Here is a 19,549-nt window from a genome sequence, read left to right as displayed (position 1 = left end):
ACTAAAATATCAAGTAAAAAATTTCTTGACTGTAAAGTTTGGTAGACCTTGCTTATTGAACATGTAAAACTTCGTAAATTAGTTTAATCATTAAAAATTGAAAGTTATGGCAAGATAGTGGATAAAAATTGATTGGCTATCATCTATTCAAAGAAAACATTTGAACAGAGTCGTCATACTATGGCCTGAAAGTGTTCCACACGAAAATCTAAATGTTGATACATGATGGTTTCTAATCGTTTCAAGCATAAGAGGAATACTTTCATAAATTCTAAGTGTAAACACACGTAGAATGAAGAAGAACATTTAGTGTTAAGTCTTGTTTTCTTTTCTTAGAAAAAAAACATGAACAACATGAACGACACAGCGATAGAGTGAGAGTAATTCCACTTCAAATGTTGTTTAAGTTTTTGGACTCTTTGCATGGAACTTGTTTGTACTTCTTAAATCTCATTGTGCTCATGTTAAGCCATTGATTACTATGCAAATTTTATAGTGATTTTCAAAGATAATTACACCACAACCAGAACGCTAAATATGATTTTGAATTTTATTTTCTATATTAATAAAGAAGAATTGATATTCTAATTTTAATTTATTTTGTCTTCTTTTATAAAACCATGTAACATGCACTCAAAGTGATTCAATTTTTGTTTTTCTTAATTATGTTTTTATTTATAGGTTCTTTTTTTTTATTTAAAATATTTCTAGAAGAAAAAAAACAAAAGATGCTGTGTATATGCATTTTGAATTCCATGGAAAATAGTCATGACAGTGAATCTCATGGTAAGATTTGATTCAGTATGTAATTTGGAATGTGTGTTGTCATGATGAATAAGACTATCTTTGCATGATTAACTTGGGCGTTTAGTCCGGATTTTATAACCTGATTCTCCTTCATAATCAGATTTTAGAATCCACAACACTGTTTGATATAGACTATTTACCGGTTATGAATCATATTGCTTATTTCTTATTTCTGATACTCAGGGCAGAAGAGAATGCTCAGCACGTTTCACTTGCTTGGTAGGAGAGACTCCACCAAAGAAACTTAAGAAATCAACTGGAACTAAAATGTCCGATGCGCTCAATCTTCTAATGAAAAATGAGTTACAATTTACTAACAAACATACAAAGATCTGATATTATTTATTGGGCAAATTATTTATAAAACCAATGAGCTCAATATTCTTGGGCAAATTATTTATAAAACCATAGATATGTGGTATTGATAAATAAGTTACTCTTTCAAACAGTCGAAGGGGCAATGTTTTAGTGACTTATGTTATCAGTTTAACACGTGAATATATCTCAAATATTCATTAAAACTCTCAAATATTTTTAATTTTAGATAATCTGATGTTCTATCAAGTCATGTTTTAGTGACTTATGTCATTGGTTTATCATGTGAATATATCTCAAATATTCATTAACACTCTCAAATATTTTTAGATAATCTGTGCTATCAAGTTGGGAAACCAGAAAAAAAAAATACTAATTTTTCCTCCCTTGAGAGAAAAAAAAAAAAAAAAATCAAGGAAGTTAGATCTTAACATGGAAATTGGTACTTGAGGAAAAAGCAAAAACTTGTCCTTCAGATCCAAAATGCAAGAATCCCTTTCTCCACTAAGAGAAAGCATTATTTTTTCAAATAAAGTTCGTATTTAGTTAATAAACCCACTTTTAACATTTTTATAATTATGCCATCAGTGGCTTGTTCATTTTGTCTTTCCAATAAAATGTTTGTTCCCAACCACATGCGGGGTATGTCTTATGATCCTCAAAAACAGATTTTTATTTTTATTTTTCCAGAAAATTTTAGGACAATTTTGGCTTATATTAACGTTTTGAGTAATGCAAAACCACAAAAAAGGATTTTCCCAAATGAGCACCGACGCATATCTGACCTTCAAGCCGAACAGAGGTCGAGCAAAACAACCTTCAGAGATTTTTGAACTTTATTTTTTTTGATATCCTTGCTTAAATTAAAAGGTCTGCAATAACATTACCACTGAGAAGAAAGATGAGATAAATGTCCCTAAATACAGCTACAAAAATTTATAGTTGCCGAGAAGTACATAAAACGAACTTAAAACATCAAACCCTCTTTTTTTCATATAATCATTTAAATAGGGATCTTCCCATATCATCAGGCAGATTTCAGCTTGGACGATGCTGATGCGAGGTGGGATAGTGTCCTGTGTCCGACAAACAACAAAAAGACTCCCAAGATTCCAAGAGCCTTCAAAGTAGTGAACAGATCCAACTGCACGCGGATAACAAGCAATAATATAAACATTAGCAGTGAGAACAATATTGTTGAAATCAAACTAATGCCAAAAGATTTTAGTGATGAAAGACTACATGTGAAGAATAAAAGGAAAGACAACCTTAAGCCAGAAAAGCATGTAAAGTGACAAAACTGCTGCAATGCCAGCATGGAAGAGAATGGCAAATGTCGCTGGTACGGCCGAAGTAGGGAAGTTCTTTAGGTTTACTCCCAGACGTATTAGCTGCCAAAGATAAAGTAGCACCATAATAAATATTAATCAAAACGTTCAGAAATCAAACTGAGAAAAAAAATTGGTTTGAGAGAAAAAGCTAAGCAAAGATATGAAGATATAGAATGGCAAAAAGCAAGTACTGAAAAACTGTACAACCTATAGATGGAATTCCAAAATAAGTATTTAAACTAAACAAATTCATCCCGTGCTCGATAATTATCAAATCTGGGTTTGTGAGGTCAGGCCCCACTGAAGACAACTCAAAATTTTGAGCTTTTAATAGTCAAGATTCCTAGAAGAGGGGAATTCACGCTCTGAAAAATGGTTTGAGAGGATAAACACTACAAAAAAACATGACATATACGCACCCCTATTAAGAATCCAATGAACGGTACGAAAATAAGACCCAAGAATGTAAGAGAGAGCTCTTGAGGAGGAAGCTTCTGGGGTGATCTGAAGATGTGGGTTATTTCCTGTTTAGGTCCATATCTCAAGTAAGGATCAACAGCTTGTGGAGGTGGGCGTGGTGCCTTCTCTGGTGGTTCTGGTAGATCCAACTCAACGTGGCCTAGAGCTTGTAAAAACGAGTTCTCCTGCAAAAGTCAAAATGAATATGGTCAGCAATGCTAAGAATCTCATACTGAAGGAAAAAAGTCACGGGTTAAGCCAGTATTTACCATCACAGCGTCACCAACTGTAAGTTGAATGGCGTATCTTCCTGAGAGATAGTAAAATTTATCAACCAGACCGAGGAAGTCCTACAAGGTCAAACATTAAAAATGAGTAAATATATGAAGTGGCCAAGTAAATAACTCATTGACAAGTACATAAGCACTGCCATGTGTGAATGCATAAAAAATAGAGCTTCAAAAGGGTCCGAATAACAAAACGTTATAAGAATGTTGGATTGAGTATCCTTATTCTTGATATAAATTTTCTCTATTATGATAGGAGGGAGAATTTTTCTGCATAATACATGAAAAATTCAATTGTTGATGTTTTGTGCAGGTTTTATTATTTTTTTATTTTGATAAATGGCAAGAATTTTTCTGCATCATTTCTTTGTTGCTGGTCATTAGAGAAAGATTGAAGTTATTTCTAGTATTATGCTCCTTTTTATGCATAATACATGAAAAATTCAATTGTTGATGTTTTGTGCAGGTTTTTTTTTTTTGATAAATGGCTAGAATTTTTCTGCATCATTTCTTTGTTGCTGGTCATTAGAGAAAGATTGAAGTTATTTCTAGCATTGAAATTGACACACGAGAGAGCATTAAATTCTTGCTCATTACCAGATTACAAAACAGTACCATTCATATTTGATTTCTGCCGAAAAATAATTGTCGTTAAATAAGATGGATTTGAAAAACTCACTAATATCAATTCAAACTGTTTTCCGGAATTCTCCACTACAAAGATATGCTCAACGTTGGACTCATGTCTCAACTTGAGGAACACCTGCAGGCCAATAAAGTTAGCAGTCAATCAACAATTTAAGGAGCATCAGTCCGGATATTATCAGGAAAGTTGAACCACAGACCTGATGAGGTTTAAAAGCATGGTTGAGAGGAGTGCTCAATTGGAAGGATAAACGCAGCTTTTGCAGATGATTTGCTGAAAGTGACAAAACAGTTTCTCCAGATAAATCAAACCTGGAAAAAAAAATGAAAATGAATCATGAAGCTCGTATTTCTGTTATTTGGATGGCACAGTAGATAATGTTCATCAAGTCAGAGAATGATAACTAACAAAACACAATCATGTACTATATGTTAACTTGAAACTTCAATGAAATCTCAAGTAATTTCAGTACATTCAGTTATGAAGGTATCTGACACATGATAGATTGTATCGTGCAGCAATATGAGAGTAGTGATAAATGATTTATAGAGACAGAAACATAAAATGTATTTCATATAGGAGTTGAAAATGTGGTTTAATGTAATCATAGAAGTAACAGTTTGGAAGGATGACTAATGAGTGAATGTTAAGTTTAACCAAATGAAAACAAAATAAACCAGAAAATGAGCATCAACAGAAAATGGGTGATTCCATTTTGACCTTTTACTAGTTGATGTATGATCTAAAAACACCACAATTCTTACTACAGATAATCATACAAAACACAAAAGGTTAGGTGTAAACTTCAAAGAGCTTGCTTGGACTTGAGATATCATTACTTCTACGCACAAAAAGAACTGTTCAAATACCTTTTTCAGTTGGTAAAACTCTGTCTAATACAAGCTCTGAACTTCAAAAGATCAAACTTTCAAGGTCAACACTCACACCAATCACAAAAAGTACGGTTTAAAACCTCAAAGACGTCATTTAAAATTCAGATCATTATTCTTGTGTGTATATATATAAAATCTTTTTCAGCGGTAGAACTCTGAACGAAACAAACGTATAGACCCTAAAAAGTTGAAGCTCTCGATCTAAAACCATTGAAAAAAACTTCACCTATCTGGAAATTTGGACTTTGAACTTCACAAACCAGAGCAAGGACAACTTTACATCATCATCATCATAAAAAACCAACCCTAACAATCAATTTTTTTCATGAACAGAGAGTAAAACACTTGCAGAAACCAACTCAACCAAATATAAGAGTAAAGAATGCATATCTAGGGAAGAAATCCCTATCAAAAAGAAAACCAACAGAGAAACAACAAAAACAAAAATTTCTAAAAATTCTTAACATGTGTTAATTTTTTGCTTTTTATGCAATGTGATGGGGAATCTGTTGACCACCTTCTTCTTCATTGTTCATTCGCTAAGACAACTTGGTCTCACCTTTTGGCATTGTTTTGAACTCACATTTTTGCGTTGTTTTGAATTTTTTTTCCTTTCTCGAGGTTGGTGTGTTCCCCATTCCAAAGTTGGCAATCATCTTTTTTTTTTTAGCAGGAAGAGGAAGAGAAATGATCGTGTTTTCAAGGGAATGAGAATTCCATATCCCAATGTCATCATTATAATTTTAGGTCCTATTATTTTATTTTATTTTTTGTCTAAGAGGGAGTAGCATGTGTGTAACAATAGCTAGGATAGTCGCCGGCAGTTGTGTTCCTTGCTTTTCATCTCTTTCTTTTAGGTAGCTCTCCTCAACATTCTTGTTCTTTTTTGCTTCTTTAATGGCATAAAGTTTACTTATGTCCCATGATCCACCCCCTATATATATAAAACAAAACACCAGAATTCTACAATTTCGTCTTGATAGTCGCACAAAAAAAAAAACGGTTAGAGAAAAATTTCGGCTCAATTACCAAGAGCAGTAAAGAGAAATAATTAAGGTTTTCTTTCCATTATTACTAGTTTCTGCATTTGAGAGAGAATGAAAAGATAATTAAGGTACTCCACTAGCTGAGGTGAGAACTTATAAAGACAGACCAGTATGGTTGCCCAAAACATAAGCAATTTGCATTGCTTGGTCTAGGTCAGCCAATGTCAAGCATTGTAGCATCTCCTAGGTGCCTATGCAGTGACCAGTAACAAGAGCACTCAAGGTCTTTGAGTTCAAGCCCCCTCATTGGCAACCCACAGGGATTTGTCCCGGCTTACCTGGTATGTGGTGTATTGCATGTACTCAGGATTTGGGCGGATATATGGCGCTCTAAGAGGCCAGTTGCCTCGCCCTGCGGGTCCGGACAACCCCGTCATAAAAAATATATTTAAAAAAAAAAACAAAACAAGAATCTCAGCATTGTACGTGTTTATGTCCATTATCAATAATTTATGCAATGCCTAATAGAACTGTACTTATCCTTATAATGCATTATAAAAGTAGTGTAGTAGAAGTTTAATATAGCCATGATAGTTATTATGCTGGCTATAAATTCAAACATCTTTAGCACTGTGAATAGATCAATTAGATGGAATGGACATAGAAGACACAAAGAAGCTGTATGGCAGTCAACAAACGCATGCTAATCACAGCATCAAAACAGGTTATGCCCAAAAAAAAACTACAATTAGGGGAAGAAGAAAAAAGAGTGAAGACTTTACTTTTGCTTGGTCTCTTCGCTCTCTTGATCACTATCCAATACTGCAACTTCCGCACCGTCAATTTTAATGAATCCGGTGACAAAAACAGACACATGAGTTTGACCTCCAGTAGCATAAATTTTCTTATGCTCAGGATCATGAAGTAAAACCTACAGAAAAAATAACTTGTCATATCAGTAAGCAAGACCAGATAAAAATCCAAGGGGAGAGAGGGCATGACAGGATTACCTCAAAAACAAATATGTACTTCCCAACATCCACACTCTTTGGCAGTACATCCAAGGAATGTATTGAGCTTTTGAGGTCAAACTTGAGTTCCTATTATTAATAACAAAAGTCAAAGATCATTCAGCAGAAGTTGGAACAAAAAAAGTAATACACTACACCATCGATATTAATGTCACAAGGACAATGCACATGTCATGTCTGACACAGATACAAGGTGTGCAATAAAGTAACCTCAAGAGGGGAGGGGGAGGGCAAGTTCTCTGCAAATATTAGATTAATATATTTAATATATCACAGCAACCCACTGCACCTTAGATTGAAACTAATTCCTAAGTCATGTTCATGTATCATCTCAAATATCAACCTAGAATGAGCTAATTAGATACAAAAAAACAACTCAGTTTAGCAAAATAAAAATGGGCAAGGGAGTATTCAAAACTCTTTCCAAAATGAACCTATGGACCGCACAGAGTCATGGATCCAGTCATCCAAGTAAACTTGAAATATTTTTTTTACGATTTCAAAAGCATGTGAAATGATAATCAGATAGAGAAAAGAAATATAAGAGGGGAAAAGGCCAGATGTGACTTAACTTCACTATCTCTATTTTGTTGGTATGTGCCCTTATCTCCTTTCAAATGACATCTCTCTAATGCTAAAAGAGAGTAGGTTGATTTGATATAAAAACGAGTGAATAGCAGTAATACAAATATTTTGATAGCTCTTGCCGTTCATGGAAATTACTTTTGACCGTCTTTCCAAATCATTAATCGAAAAGCAGTCTCTATGATATTTATGGAAAACCCGTGGGACCAAGGGAAATTAAATTCATCTCTTTTAATTATAGTTTTCTATTTCTTGTAACAAGACACAAGCATGTCAGCATCTTGACACGCATGTCAAAACGATGCGCCAGTTTTACATAGATTCACAGTAAGCAAGGGCTATCATGAGTAAACACAAACTGAATACATCCAAAGAGAAACAAGAAGGAGGGGGAGTGCAAGAAGCTCTTGCACAATAAAGGGAAGAACAAAACTATTTCCTGGAATATCGCACCTGACTCTTGACTACAGGGCTGCCTTTTGAACCTGGACTGAAAGCTTGCACGAGTTTCACAGTTAAAGGTGGGGCAGGCGATCCCAGCACAGTATTCACCTTAACCTGTCAAGAACAAAAATTTACAAAGCATCAATAATGTTTTGACGTTATTAAAGACTCCATATAAATGACAGATGCGTTCGCTCTTTTCATTGCTTTTGGCTCTCCCAATGTGTAAGAGGAAAGAGGTTAAGTAATTAAAAGCCATAGGTGACAACAACAACGAAAACCAGATCTTAAATAAGGCTGGTTTACCAAGGAATTATAAAACCGAAGATCAAAAACACTGACAGGGAACAGTGCTCATAAATTAATAAAAAGATGCTGATGATTTAAATATACTTCTCTCAGAATCCATAAATAAATATATACTTCTATGAGTTCTATCAGAATATGAAACTTAAAAAAAGAAAAAGAAACTAACTCCCCAAGGATAGAGATTAAAATACTGAAACCAGGGGACGCACCTTGAGCTGGTCTTCTTTAGTTAATGAAAGCACAGTAGCTGGAAGTGATAAGATCAGTGGAATGGAAATCCTGTTACCAGAAAAATGGAATTGTCACATTCAATTCCCACTCAAGTCTGCTTGGTAATCTTGATAGCATTTTCATCTTGTGCAGCAAGTCAAATTCCAAAAGTTTTAGAATATACACAAGTTCCTTCGGAAACTTTTATGAGTGAATTTTCCATTTTAGGCTTCCTGATGATTAATATAGTTTTTTTATTTCCTCAATCCCAATAGTCTGACCAAGCATATAAAGCCCAAAACAAAATTACTGCATTATAACAAATATACAAACTCAGATACCACCAGTTGGTCTCTAAGAAACAAGGTAAAATATGAGAAGATAAACTAGAAATTGGGAATTATCCTATACAGATGATTAAAAAATGATGGCAAAAAAGGAGTACAATAAATACTTTCACAAGAATTCGCTTGCCTATTGTTCTCCAAGCAAGCCAAGGAGTCTATCTGGTTAAACAAGTCTTTGGTGCTACCAGGAACCCCAATGCCAAGGAAGAACTTTGCCAAACCCAACATTTTATCTCTTGAAAGCTGCAGCAAATTCAAACCCATGGAATTACAAGACAGGAGAAAATTAACCACCACATAAACTAATCCCTGCACATCAGGTATTGCTCTAACTCACATTAAGCTTCCCAGGAGTAACTTCTGCAAATGCAGTTACTCCTCGCACTACTGATGCCGTGGTTGAAATAGGGCCCTGATGTTCACGTGCATCCACAAGTTTGTCATCGAAGTATAAGGACCCATCATCTACAGCAAACCAAAACATATTCAGTGAATAAATACCGAATAGCAGTGGATTACAAATGAATGAATACCAAACAAACCTTGAATGCAAGAGTGCACCATAATTATCTCTGTCCAAACTATAGTCAGAACATGGAATGAATGACGTGGATCAGACCCTTGTTTTCAGAGACATGTCTCGCAAGGCGTGACTGAGGCACAAGTATTTTTGCTGATGCATAAACCTCAATTGTAAATAATTTTTTTATATTTACTTTTGGTTTCTTTCAAGTATTTTTATACACCTATACTTTCAATACTACTAAACAGGTTGTTGTGGATGTTGTAGAAAATGATACCACATGATCAAATCAAGAAGAAGATGATATGGATGTTGTAGAAGCATTTCATGTGGTGTAAGATTGAAAGTGATTGTGCCTTGAGATTATTTTTTAGTGGTGGACATGAACTTTTTAATTTTATTTATTATAATGGTGGATCATGGACAGGCCTAGTATTAAGTATTGGCTACCGACTCTTAATTATAGGGCACTAAAATTTGAATTTGAGTATAGGGATTGAACCTTGGAGTTTTAAAACTAGAAATATATGTTGGTTATCTTATTTGTTATTTTGAATTTAAATTATTTATATATTTTATATATTTATTTAAAAAACATTCATGCACATGAGGCTTATGCCTTACGCCTTACGCTTTGAGGCTTACGCCTTGAAGCACTGGAGATTCCCAACACCTTGCCTCACACCTCAGCGTTTGAAAACATTCATGCACATGTAGGAATATTTTTTGGATTGACACCTCGAAAGATGCACCACAGAGAGGAATCCCCGTGGTTTGTCTTCAGATTTCCTACAACAACATTCACGGGCCATAAGTCAATCAATTCACAATATTGATTTCCTTCTACAATTGCTTCCCCCTGTTCCATCGAGGATGCGAGGCCTAGAGCTTAGATACCTGATTCAAGAATGATTTGCTTTATCTTTCTATTCTAAATTATTATCTATATCTTTTTTATAGATAAATGCACATTGTATTAAGGTGGTCGAGGGGACCAACAAGGCACAACGAGACAACGAAGACTTACATAGGGGCTAAAACCTAGTCCCACCTTCCTATGAAGTCCTCACGAAAGACACCCCAAAGAAGATTGGAAGGAGGAGATTTCTGACTTGAGGCCAATCAATTTAGTGGGGCTGCATACAAGATTATTTCGAAGTCACTTGCATTGAGATGAGAAGAGTGTTAGAAAGTGTTATTGGGCCTTCTTAGGATGCCTCTGTGAGAGAAAGACGAATATTAGATGGGGTCTTATTGCCAACGAGTGCATTGGTTCCCAATTAAGGGGTAAAAAGCTTGGTGTGGTTTAAAAGATTGAGCTTGAGAAGGCGTATGGCCATATTAATTGGAATTTCTTAAAATACATGTTGGGTTGTATGGGTTTTGAGCAGAGGTGGATCCATTGGGTGAGGAACTGCATAGTAGTCTACATTTTCGATCCTCGTGAATGGGATGCCCCACGACTTTAGAAGTTCCAGAGGTTTAAGACAAGGAGATCCATTGTCACCTTTTATGTTTATTCTTGTGCCTGAAGCTTTAGGGAGGATGTTGCAAGCAAGTAAGAATGGGATCTTTGTGGCAGGGTCTATTGGGCTAGCGATGACTCATCCACCGTCCATGGACGACACTTATTTTTTTGGAAGGCTTGCTAAGGTAGTCGAGATTTCTTAGCGCGGTTTTGGGTTGTTTTGAGTAAGCATCAAGTCTTCCGATGAATCTTCAATAGAGTAGAGTGTTTGCAGTTGGTAATGTGCAGAATGTCAAGTTGTTGGTAGAGAATGGATTTAGGAGAATGATTAGGAATTAGAGGAGTTGGACATACTGAAAGGGCCAAGTGTAGAGTATTTATATTCCCGGACCATTGCGACAGTTGTGGGAGAGATCCAAGAATGGGATGTTCATGATATGTTCCCTTTATCGATCCTTATGACCTTACATCATGCGAGTGACAAGAGCTTCTTGGTTAGTGTCATTTGGGAGCCGAAAGCTCCTTCGAAGGTGGCTTTTTTTATGAGGACAACGGTGTTGGGTAAGCTTCAAACATCGGACTTGTTGATTCAGAGAGGCCTTTTTATGTGGATGACAGTGTTGGATAAACTTCAAACCGTGACTTTTCAAAAAGTCACATTTTTTTATCATTTTAATCATCAGAGGTACAAGTCGTGTTCTAAACGCGTTTTTTTCAACTACAAAAAAATTTCGATTTTTGTTACTATGATTTTATGTAGTAGGATAATTCTAAAGGTGATCTAGAAGAGTTATAAATAAGTGCTATGATTCTAGAGTGGTAGAATCTGGTTGAGATTCTAAAGAACTCCATTGGTTTTGTATTATGAGCATGTGGTTTCATCCAAACCATTAATTTCACCTCCCAATGCATATATATAAAATCCTCATTTTAAATCATTCCCAGGCATATCACTTAAATCACTCAGTGATGTGAATAATAAAAAAATTCTTTCTGTTATTTCTATAAGTATTCTCTCCCTTGTGCTACAGAGTGCCTTGGGAATTTGAGGTGAACTCCCTGAGTGCACTGAGGACAGTCAAATGGAGTAAAATTGGGGTATACCTTCAAGTATCGCACAAGTGCTCACATGCAGAGGAGCTTCCTAAAGCACCTTCCCCATATGTTCCCGCTCCTCGTACAAGAAGAGAAATCCTCTCTCCATCTCATAGTAGTCTTCAAGAACCTAAACATCTTTATCCGTCAATCTCACACGGGCATAATTAAAAAGGATTTGGACTCAACCTTGCTGCCTTTTCAACTCCTGATTGATCTTCAATGACAAACCACTCTTTCCGCCATTGCTAGATGTGTTGTCATCCAATAGCATCAAGATATTTTAAAGAGTGAATTTACTCTTCTTTTTTTTATACATCGAGATCCTCACAACAATATCACTAAATATTTCATTTAATTTAAATATAACAGTGTTTTTACAATGTTTCTTATAATGCCCTAAGAAATTTGATTTTTAACAATTAACATGATATACAAAAGTATATAATTGTTTTACGTTTTTTAAAAGTTATTTTACCTTCCAGTAAACTTCTAATTTCTTTCTGTTACTTTTATCTAAATAAATCTCTTATTATTATTATTATTATTATTATTATTATGATATGAAAAGAATTAGGTCTTTTATCTTAGAAAGACAGAATTTAGTCATTCTAAAAAGTGAAAATATCAAATTACACTTTTTTTATAAGCAAAAATCTTAAATTACTCATAAAATCTATTTTTTTCATTTAATTGAATATGGTAATGCCATTAGTTTAGCAACAAGTGCTTTCCTAAATATGAACACAAAAAAGAAATATGGACACAACCTAGAATGTTCTGGGGTAATAAGAACTTCAGAGTAAGTCTTTCCAATCAAACAAAAGAGCTGAGAAACAGCTAGGTCATAGGAGAGTAAATACTCAACACAGACTTGCAGGCCCATCCAAGTCACACAAATTTTAATATACTATCAATTTTCTGGACATTTTGAAGCGTACATAAATTTGAAACACCCTAAAGATGAAATGATAGAAGTTCAGACCAAGGAATATGACCAGGATGAGAAGGATATTAAGAAGGGTGAGAGCCACAAAATGAAACGAGATACATAATTATCAAAAAAATGACAAGAAAACCATTAGACATACCATATTTCTCAAGACTGTCAAAAAGCTTCAATATATCATTTTTCACCATGCCAATCTGTCAATAACATGGGAAGCGTTATATGCTGCCTTTGAAGTGTATGAGACTTTGAAGGTTGAACAAATGAACTTCAGATGATCACTGTCTTCTTTATGCGAACCAAAAAAAAACTATAGTAGTTCAAGTTTTATTGAACGTAGAAGTATCATAGGGTCCAGATCAGACTAAAAGTTGACTTACCATGGCTTGATCAACTTCAGAAGAAGCTAATGAAACAACTCCAGCTAGTGCTTCAAGTGCTATACCTGCAATGTGCATTCCTCACTGATCAAGATAAGTATGATAAAGCTTATACCAAATACCAAACTACAAACATCTACTTCACAATTAAGTCAACCGTCAGCCATCATAGAACTCCAATAATACAACAAAAAGTCCAGCATCAAAGTAAAAGATCCAGCACCAATGAAACACGGTAATGTTTAGTAAAGTTCTAAACTCATGAAAATCAGTACCAGCAGCATAAATGCTAGATTCAGCACCATTAGAACTGTGGCGCCATTTTCCATCACTTTGACTGAGAGCCTGTTGATTATGGATCATCAAGATATTGAGATTTTCAGAAATAAGTTCCAAAGAGTAGAGAGAACGATAGAAGAGTCAAACGAATTCAGTAAGGCGACTTATCAAGGCAGCATTACCTTAATGGAGTGAAAAATTCCATCGGCATCCCCAAGCTGCACATTGCTGGTCAAACCCTGGTTCTGCATGAAAAATTGGATAAAGACGTTAATGGTATACACTAAACATTTCCAAGTTAGAAACGAGTACATTGCCAAAAGAAGGAATCACCAACTAAATAGAAAGGGTTGGGAGATCCATAGCAACACTGAGAAAAATTCAATAGACTGTTCAAGACTTCAAGTCAAATAATTACCTTGATAAGTACCAAGCTTTCAACCGAGTAGTAGAAGTCAAGTAATGAACTTGCATCCGTAACAATAGCTTGAAGTTTCAACGTGATAGCCTTTGGGAGAGAGGACAAAGATGAACAACAATGTCAAAACATATAGCTACTACTACAAATATATAAGTAAGAAGTGAATAACAAGCTTGATAAAAAGTTTTGGAGCTAAGAAAGAATACCTCAAAATTATCAGTATCAATCTCACATTTCAAGATGCTTTGAACTTTTAGGGCATAGAAAAGGTCCTTTAGATCAGAAGATGATGATTTAAGGCTCTTCACGACAAGGAGGCATGCTTCTTGGTTTATATCTGTATTGATTTCTATGCCAGTAACCTGAAATGTCCTTAGCGCTTCAAAAGTTTCTTCTAAGCTGGTGTGAAGGAAAAAATACACCAAATCAGCCTATTAGTAAGCTTTTCCGAAAGGGCTATATAGACATTTTCAAGTAATGGTGTGCAGCAATAAATAATATAATAAATGGGAGAAAACTTTAATTTCAAATATATATATATATATATATATATATATATATATATAGAACAGCGTTAGTACGACCCTTATTACGACTCACATTGCGACACACCGTTTTGTCTTATATGGGCAAAAATGTTTGGAATGGGCTGATTTTTTGTGAGGATGATCTCTGTGATGAGGGGATCATCCTGGCAAAAAATCATCCCATTCCAAAGCTTCTAACCCCATCAAAATTGATTTACAAAAATTGGACGGTCTAGAAGTTTCATAATGAGCTGATTTTTGGCAAGGATGATCTCCTCACCATAGAGATCATCCTCACAAAAAATCAGCCCATTCCAAACATTTTTGCCCATATAAGACAAAACGGTGTGTCGCAATGTGAGTCGTAATAGGGGTCGTAAGAACCCGACCCATATATATATATATATAAAATAAAACACAACGGTTCTCATCCCAATGTTTATCCCTCATAAGGGTTGGGATTAATCTCCCACTTATATAAAAAAAAAATCTGTATGGGTTTAATACAACAATTGGATATTTATTAGGGGTGTGAGAATGGGTTTTCCACTCATCAAAAAAATTTCAACGTGTAAGAAACACATACATGTGTATGTGAATATGTATGTATATATTATACTCAAGTAGATAGATAAAAGCAGAATACACTCAATAGCAGGAAATACATTGCACCGAGACAAGCATCATAACGTGTTTGTAAACACCATTCTGAATATTGAATTTGATTATAAAATCGCAGTCTAGATCAAACTAAATTAGTGATTACATAAAGAATAATAGACAGGAATTAAAAATTGAAGGGCTGTTTTGGAGAGTACTTGGATTCAGTGTGTTTGAACACTGTCCACTTTACACCTTGTAATGTGCAACACCCAAAAACAACATATAAAATTTCCATTTTCAAGTGAAAATATGTTTTTCTCAAGCCACTCTTCCTTTTATTCTCTTTTTTTTTTTGTTCTAAAGGCCTATCTGGGAATCCAATAATGGGGGCCTTTCAAAGTAACTTATGGTCTGAACTTTTTAAACTTTGTTTGACAAGCCTTTGACGTATAATTTTATTAAGACAGAGAGGAGATCCGCATTTTTATACAATTTTTTCCCCAGAAACTGGTTTCAATTATTGCTTTTCTGAAAGAAAAATAAAATAAAATAGAACAGTTCATAAGGAGAAAGAAAAATTAGGGAAGGCCTTTCTTTTTGTCAAACAACAAAAGCACGGAACAGTTCATCATTGATAGCAAACACTTAATTGGACTAGATCTGGGCCTGACCCTGAAAAATCCGACATTTTCAAACAGACCTCAAGACTACATGATCATAAAAATGTCAAGTATGCAATCTCTCGTTCCACAATCAATAACTGGTAAAAAAAACCAGAAACAACATAAACACACGCACACAGATAAATCTTAGCAACAATTCAATCGATCACTGATGAATCTACTTCTGATCGAAGAGCTAAAACTAGGTTGACTTACAAAATCCAAAACATATCAAAGAGGAATTAAAATTTTGATAAAACATAAGATCTGGGACTTAATTAGTGTTCATCAGACCTTCCAAAAGATCCATCAATCGGTTCAAACAGCTCCAACGCGGCAGATCGATGACTTTCAGATATCGGATTAAAGATCGCAGCTTCACATATGGATAACGAGAGAATCAGAACCAGAAACCCTAGGCTTCTGGCCATTCCTGCATAAACCAGAACGAGATAGTCTGCGTGAGAAAGAAACTTGAACGAATCCAAATCGATAAACCCTAGAGGTTTATCGATCGATTTTGCTTGAAATGTTAGGGTTTTAGATTTGGGGGAGATCGAGAGAACCTTTTAACGTACGGGGACGTCTATTAGGGTATTTTCGTGCTCTTGAATCTGTCTGTTGCCTTCGAGTCTCTGCCTCTGACTGCAGAAGAGAGAGAAAGTGCTTCGAGTGTTGCAAATAATTAACGAAGACGGAGAGAGAGACCACAGATGAGATTCCAAAAAAGTCCATAATCTTTTTCTTAAAGACCAATATACCCTTAGGTTTGGTTGGACTTGGGATCAATGGTTCGCTTATTAGACGTGTTCGGCTGGAGAGTAGTTCTTTACTAATTGTTTAAGATAAAAGCTCCTCCTTTTTTCTTTTTTTTTTCTTTTTTTTTTTAAATCTTTTTTTTGTAGAAGTATAATTTTATTAGTAAGAGAAGAAAAGGAGGGAATCAAGGTACAAAGAGGAAAAAAAAGAGAAAATAACAAATAAAAACAAATGTTAGAAGAATCGATAAAATAAAAAATGAAAAAAGAAAACAGCCCTAGTATATTACCCTGATACCGAATAGAATTCTTCCTATTTGAAAACAAAATCCTCAAAGAAAACATCTTCAAACTCCTTACTCTACTTGCACCAAAAAAATAACAATCCCAAAATCTTCTTTATAACTTCATAAAATCAATTTTCCAGATCGTAGAAAACCCTTATATTTCTCTCTTTTAAAAGCCCCCAATAAATTGCAAATGAAAGGATGGACCCAAAATCTTCAATAGAAAAGATCATCCTTCTAATAAAATTGTGTCATTTGGTAGTCTCTGAGTGATGATACTATTTTTTTTTTTTTTGCTAACTGAGTGATGATACTATTGATCTCGACATGTAGAGGTGTCAATGGGTACCCATATATTTAAAATCAAAATTAGAAACCACGTGATGATACCATTGATCTAGGTTTAATTCTCTCCAGGTAAGCATGTCAATGGGTACCTTTTTAACTAGAATCAAACCTTGGTTTTGATTCCATTTATTAGAACAAGTAGAGTCAAGTCTAAAATGGAATTGAATTAAAAGGAATCATAACCTATAGATTATATCTGATGGGTACTTTTGGGTGGTTGAAACCAATTTATTCTATCATTTTTTCATACTATATATTATTTAAGGTTTTCCTATATTTTAAAATCAATATAAATTACCTAAAGTTCTTCAATTTTTCATAATGATTGTATATTGAAGCTTAAAATGGGTTCTTTCTTTTAAAAGTTTATTACTTATAAGAAGATGAATTTTAGTTTAAAAAAAATTTATAATCTTATATTTTTAGTAAAATAAATTGTAATTAAGTTGATATTTTTGTTGATAATATGCTATTCCTCTTGTTTTAAAATTAGGACTGACAAGATTCATATTTGAATAAATATAATTATTCCAATTATGAATACGTTAGGACTTGAATCAAAACCCACCTACTAATAACCCCATTGCTATCATCGAACCATTTATCTAATTTAAAATAAACAGTCCAAGGAGGAAAATACTCTTCTCAGTTTAAGAAAACTGTGACGAAAATCGAGGGCATAAAAAATTCAATCATCCATAGTTGTTGAGTAGGAAAATTAAAGAAATATTTTTGTAATGACCTAAAATTTTAAGTTGTATCTCAATGAAACTTTGAAAATTTGGATTATAGGATTTTTAACATAGTGAGATTTATGGATTTTGATTTAGATACTTTTAAGAAAATGAAATCTATGAAGAAAATCGAGGAAATAAAAAATTCAGCCATGCATAGCAGTTGAGTAGGAAAATTAAAGAAATATTTTTGTAATGACCTAAAATTTTAAGTTGAATCTCGATGAAACTTTGAAATTTTGGATTCTACGATTTTTAACATAGTGAGATTTATGGATTTTGATTTAAAAACTTTTAAGAAAAATTAACTTTGCCAATAAAATCTGAAAAGTCGAAAAAATACTTTAGCTTGTAAGCACAACTTAATTAAAAATCAAACAAAAAGTTACCAAATCCTTATATTTCATGTCAACTTTATACCTAAAAGGGGAAATAATTCTTGGAACAAGAATTTGGGAAATCTGATCACACAATCATTTTGAAGATTGCATGAATATTATTATAATTATGAAAACTAACCAACGTGACATATTGTTGCAATTTTCTAAGTTTTACATCAAAATGACCTTGATCACATAAGTTCAAATGGTTTAAATGGGGGAATTTCTAGAATCCAAATTTTGTTGTCGAACCACTGCTACTCATCAAAATATTTTCTATTTTGAAGATTCGTTATTAAAAAATTATATTTTTACCAGAGTTGTGATCCAAAACGGCGTTGTGTTCCTATAGAATGAACGATGTCCATGTGACACTTTTGGTTTAGAGTTCAAACACATAGGGTTGTGTGCACAGATTGTGTTAGGAGTGTAGACAGCCCAATTTGAAGAGGCCCCACTTGGAAAGGGTCCATAAAAATGCATTTTTGTAATATATATAAACAAATTGCCAATGGGCCTAGGGGCCTAAATATTTAACATATCAATCTTTTTGTTCAAATTAAAAGTCTTAGAACTTCCAATAGCCTATCGTAGGACTAATTCATCATCTAAATCCAACCACCTTCTTAACCCATCATCATTTTAACCCGAACCTAAAATTGAGTCCTAAGCCCATTTAAAATCCACCATCCTTAAGTCACCCCAAACCCCTTACTAAATCAAGTTCAACTCCTAAACCTAAGCCAATTCAAATGCAATCTAAATCTAATCTTAAAAGTAACCCTCAACCCTTACAAAAACACCTTTCACTCGTTGAAAAAAATCATGTTTGAATATCTTTTTTCAAGCTTCGAAATCCTCAAGTCTCAATCTCTCATCTCTCAAATCTCTCTAAAAATCCTTCAACTCACAATTTCAATCCCTATAACTCTCCACCTTAAGGCCCATGAAGCTCAAAGCTTCACACTACAAGCAATTCAAAACTCAATTTCTCTACACAAGAATTCAAAGTCAAGAAACAACCCTTCGAAGATTAAGAAAAAGAACAAGGACCTACGAAGAAGAAAAAAATAAAGTAAAAGTTTCAAGGTGGGTTTTAGAATATAATTTTCATTTTAATTTCTCATTTTTCACCTCTCCTATCTCTCTTCCCCCCCCCCCCCCCCCCCGCCCAATTCCCTAATTTTAGTTTTAGAAGGTCATAGGATACAATGAATGCCATTCCCTACGTTTGATAAATCGAACTTCAGTTTGATCGAAAGTGTAAAGTTTATAGTCATTTTCAAAAGAAAACTTGTTTTAAACTTCGAACATTTTGTGCACCCACCACTCAAATCATTTTGAGGTCATAGATAATTGAACCTTCTCATCCTATGAGAGTATTTCCATAAGTACAAGAGCCAACACTCTTCAAAAGTTGTATTCTCAAGCAAGACAAGGATTGGATACCTTTTTCAATGAGGTGATCCTCATAATCTCGACCAA

General features: G+C 34.2%; 1 protein-coding gene across 1 annotated transcript; it reads right to left on the bottom strand.

Annotated features, from left to right (window-relative positions):
- Positions 1–1,946: 1,946 nt before the first annotated feature.
- HAP6 (ribophorin II (RPN2) family protein) lies at positions 1,947–16,280 on the bottom strand. Its single transcript, XM_086427594.1, has 20 exons — positions 16,124–16,280; positions 15,852–15,990; positions 13,972–14,164; positions 13,763–13,852; positions 13,527–13,589; positions 13,341–13,410; positions 13,066–13,130; positions 12,828–12,882; positions 8,988–9,115; positions 8,778–8,893; positions 8,303–8,372; positions 7,794–7,898; positions 6,735–6,824; positions 6,507–6,655; positions 4,045–4,156; positions 3,879–3,962; positions 3,182–3,262; positions 2,873–3,097; positions 2,391–2,513; positions 1,947–2,266 (listed from the first exon to the last, which is right to left on the bottom strand). The coding sequence occupies exons 2-20, from the start codon at positions 15,986–15,988 to the stop codon at positions 2,150–2,152; spliced, it is 2,073 nt and encodes a 690-aa protein (XP_086283720.1). The 5' UTR covers positions 15,989–15,990; positions 16,124–16,280; the 3' UTR covers positions 1,947–2,149.
- Between the last annotated feature and the right edge of the window lie 3,269 nt (positions 16,281–19,549).

Source organism: Akebia trifoliata, chromosome 16 (genome assembly GCF_017979445.1).
Source record: "Akebia trifoliata isolate Shusen 1 chromosome 16, ASM1797944v1, whole genome shotgun sequence".
NCBI lineage: Eukaryota > Viridiplantae > Streptophyta > Magnoliopsida > Ranunculales > Lardizabalaceae > Akebia > Akebia trifoliata.
This window is presented reverse-complemented; position numbering and strand designations above follow the sequence as displayed.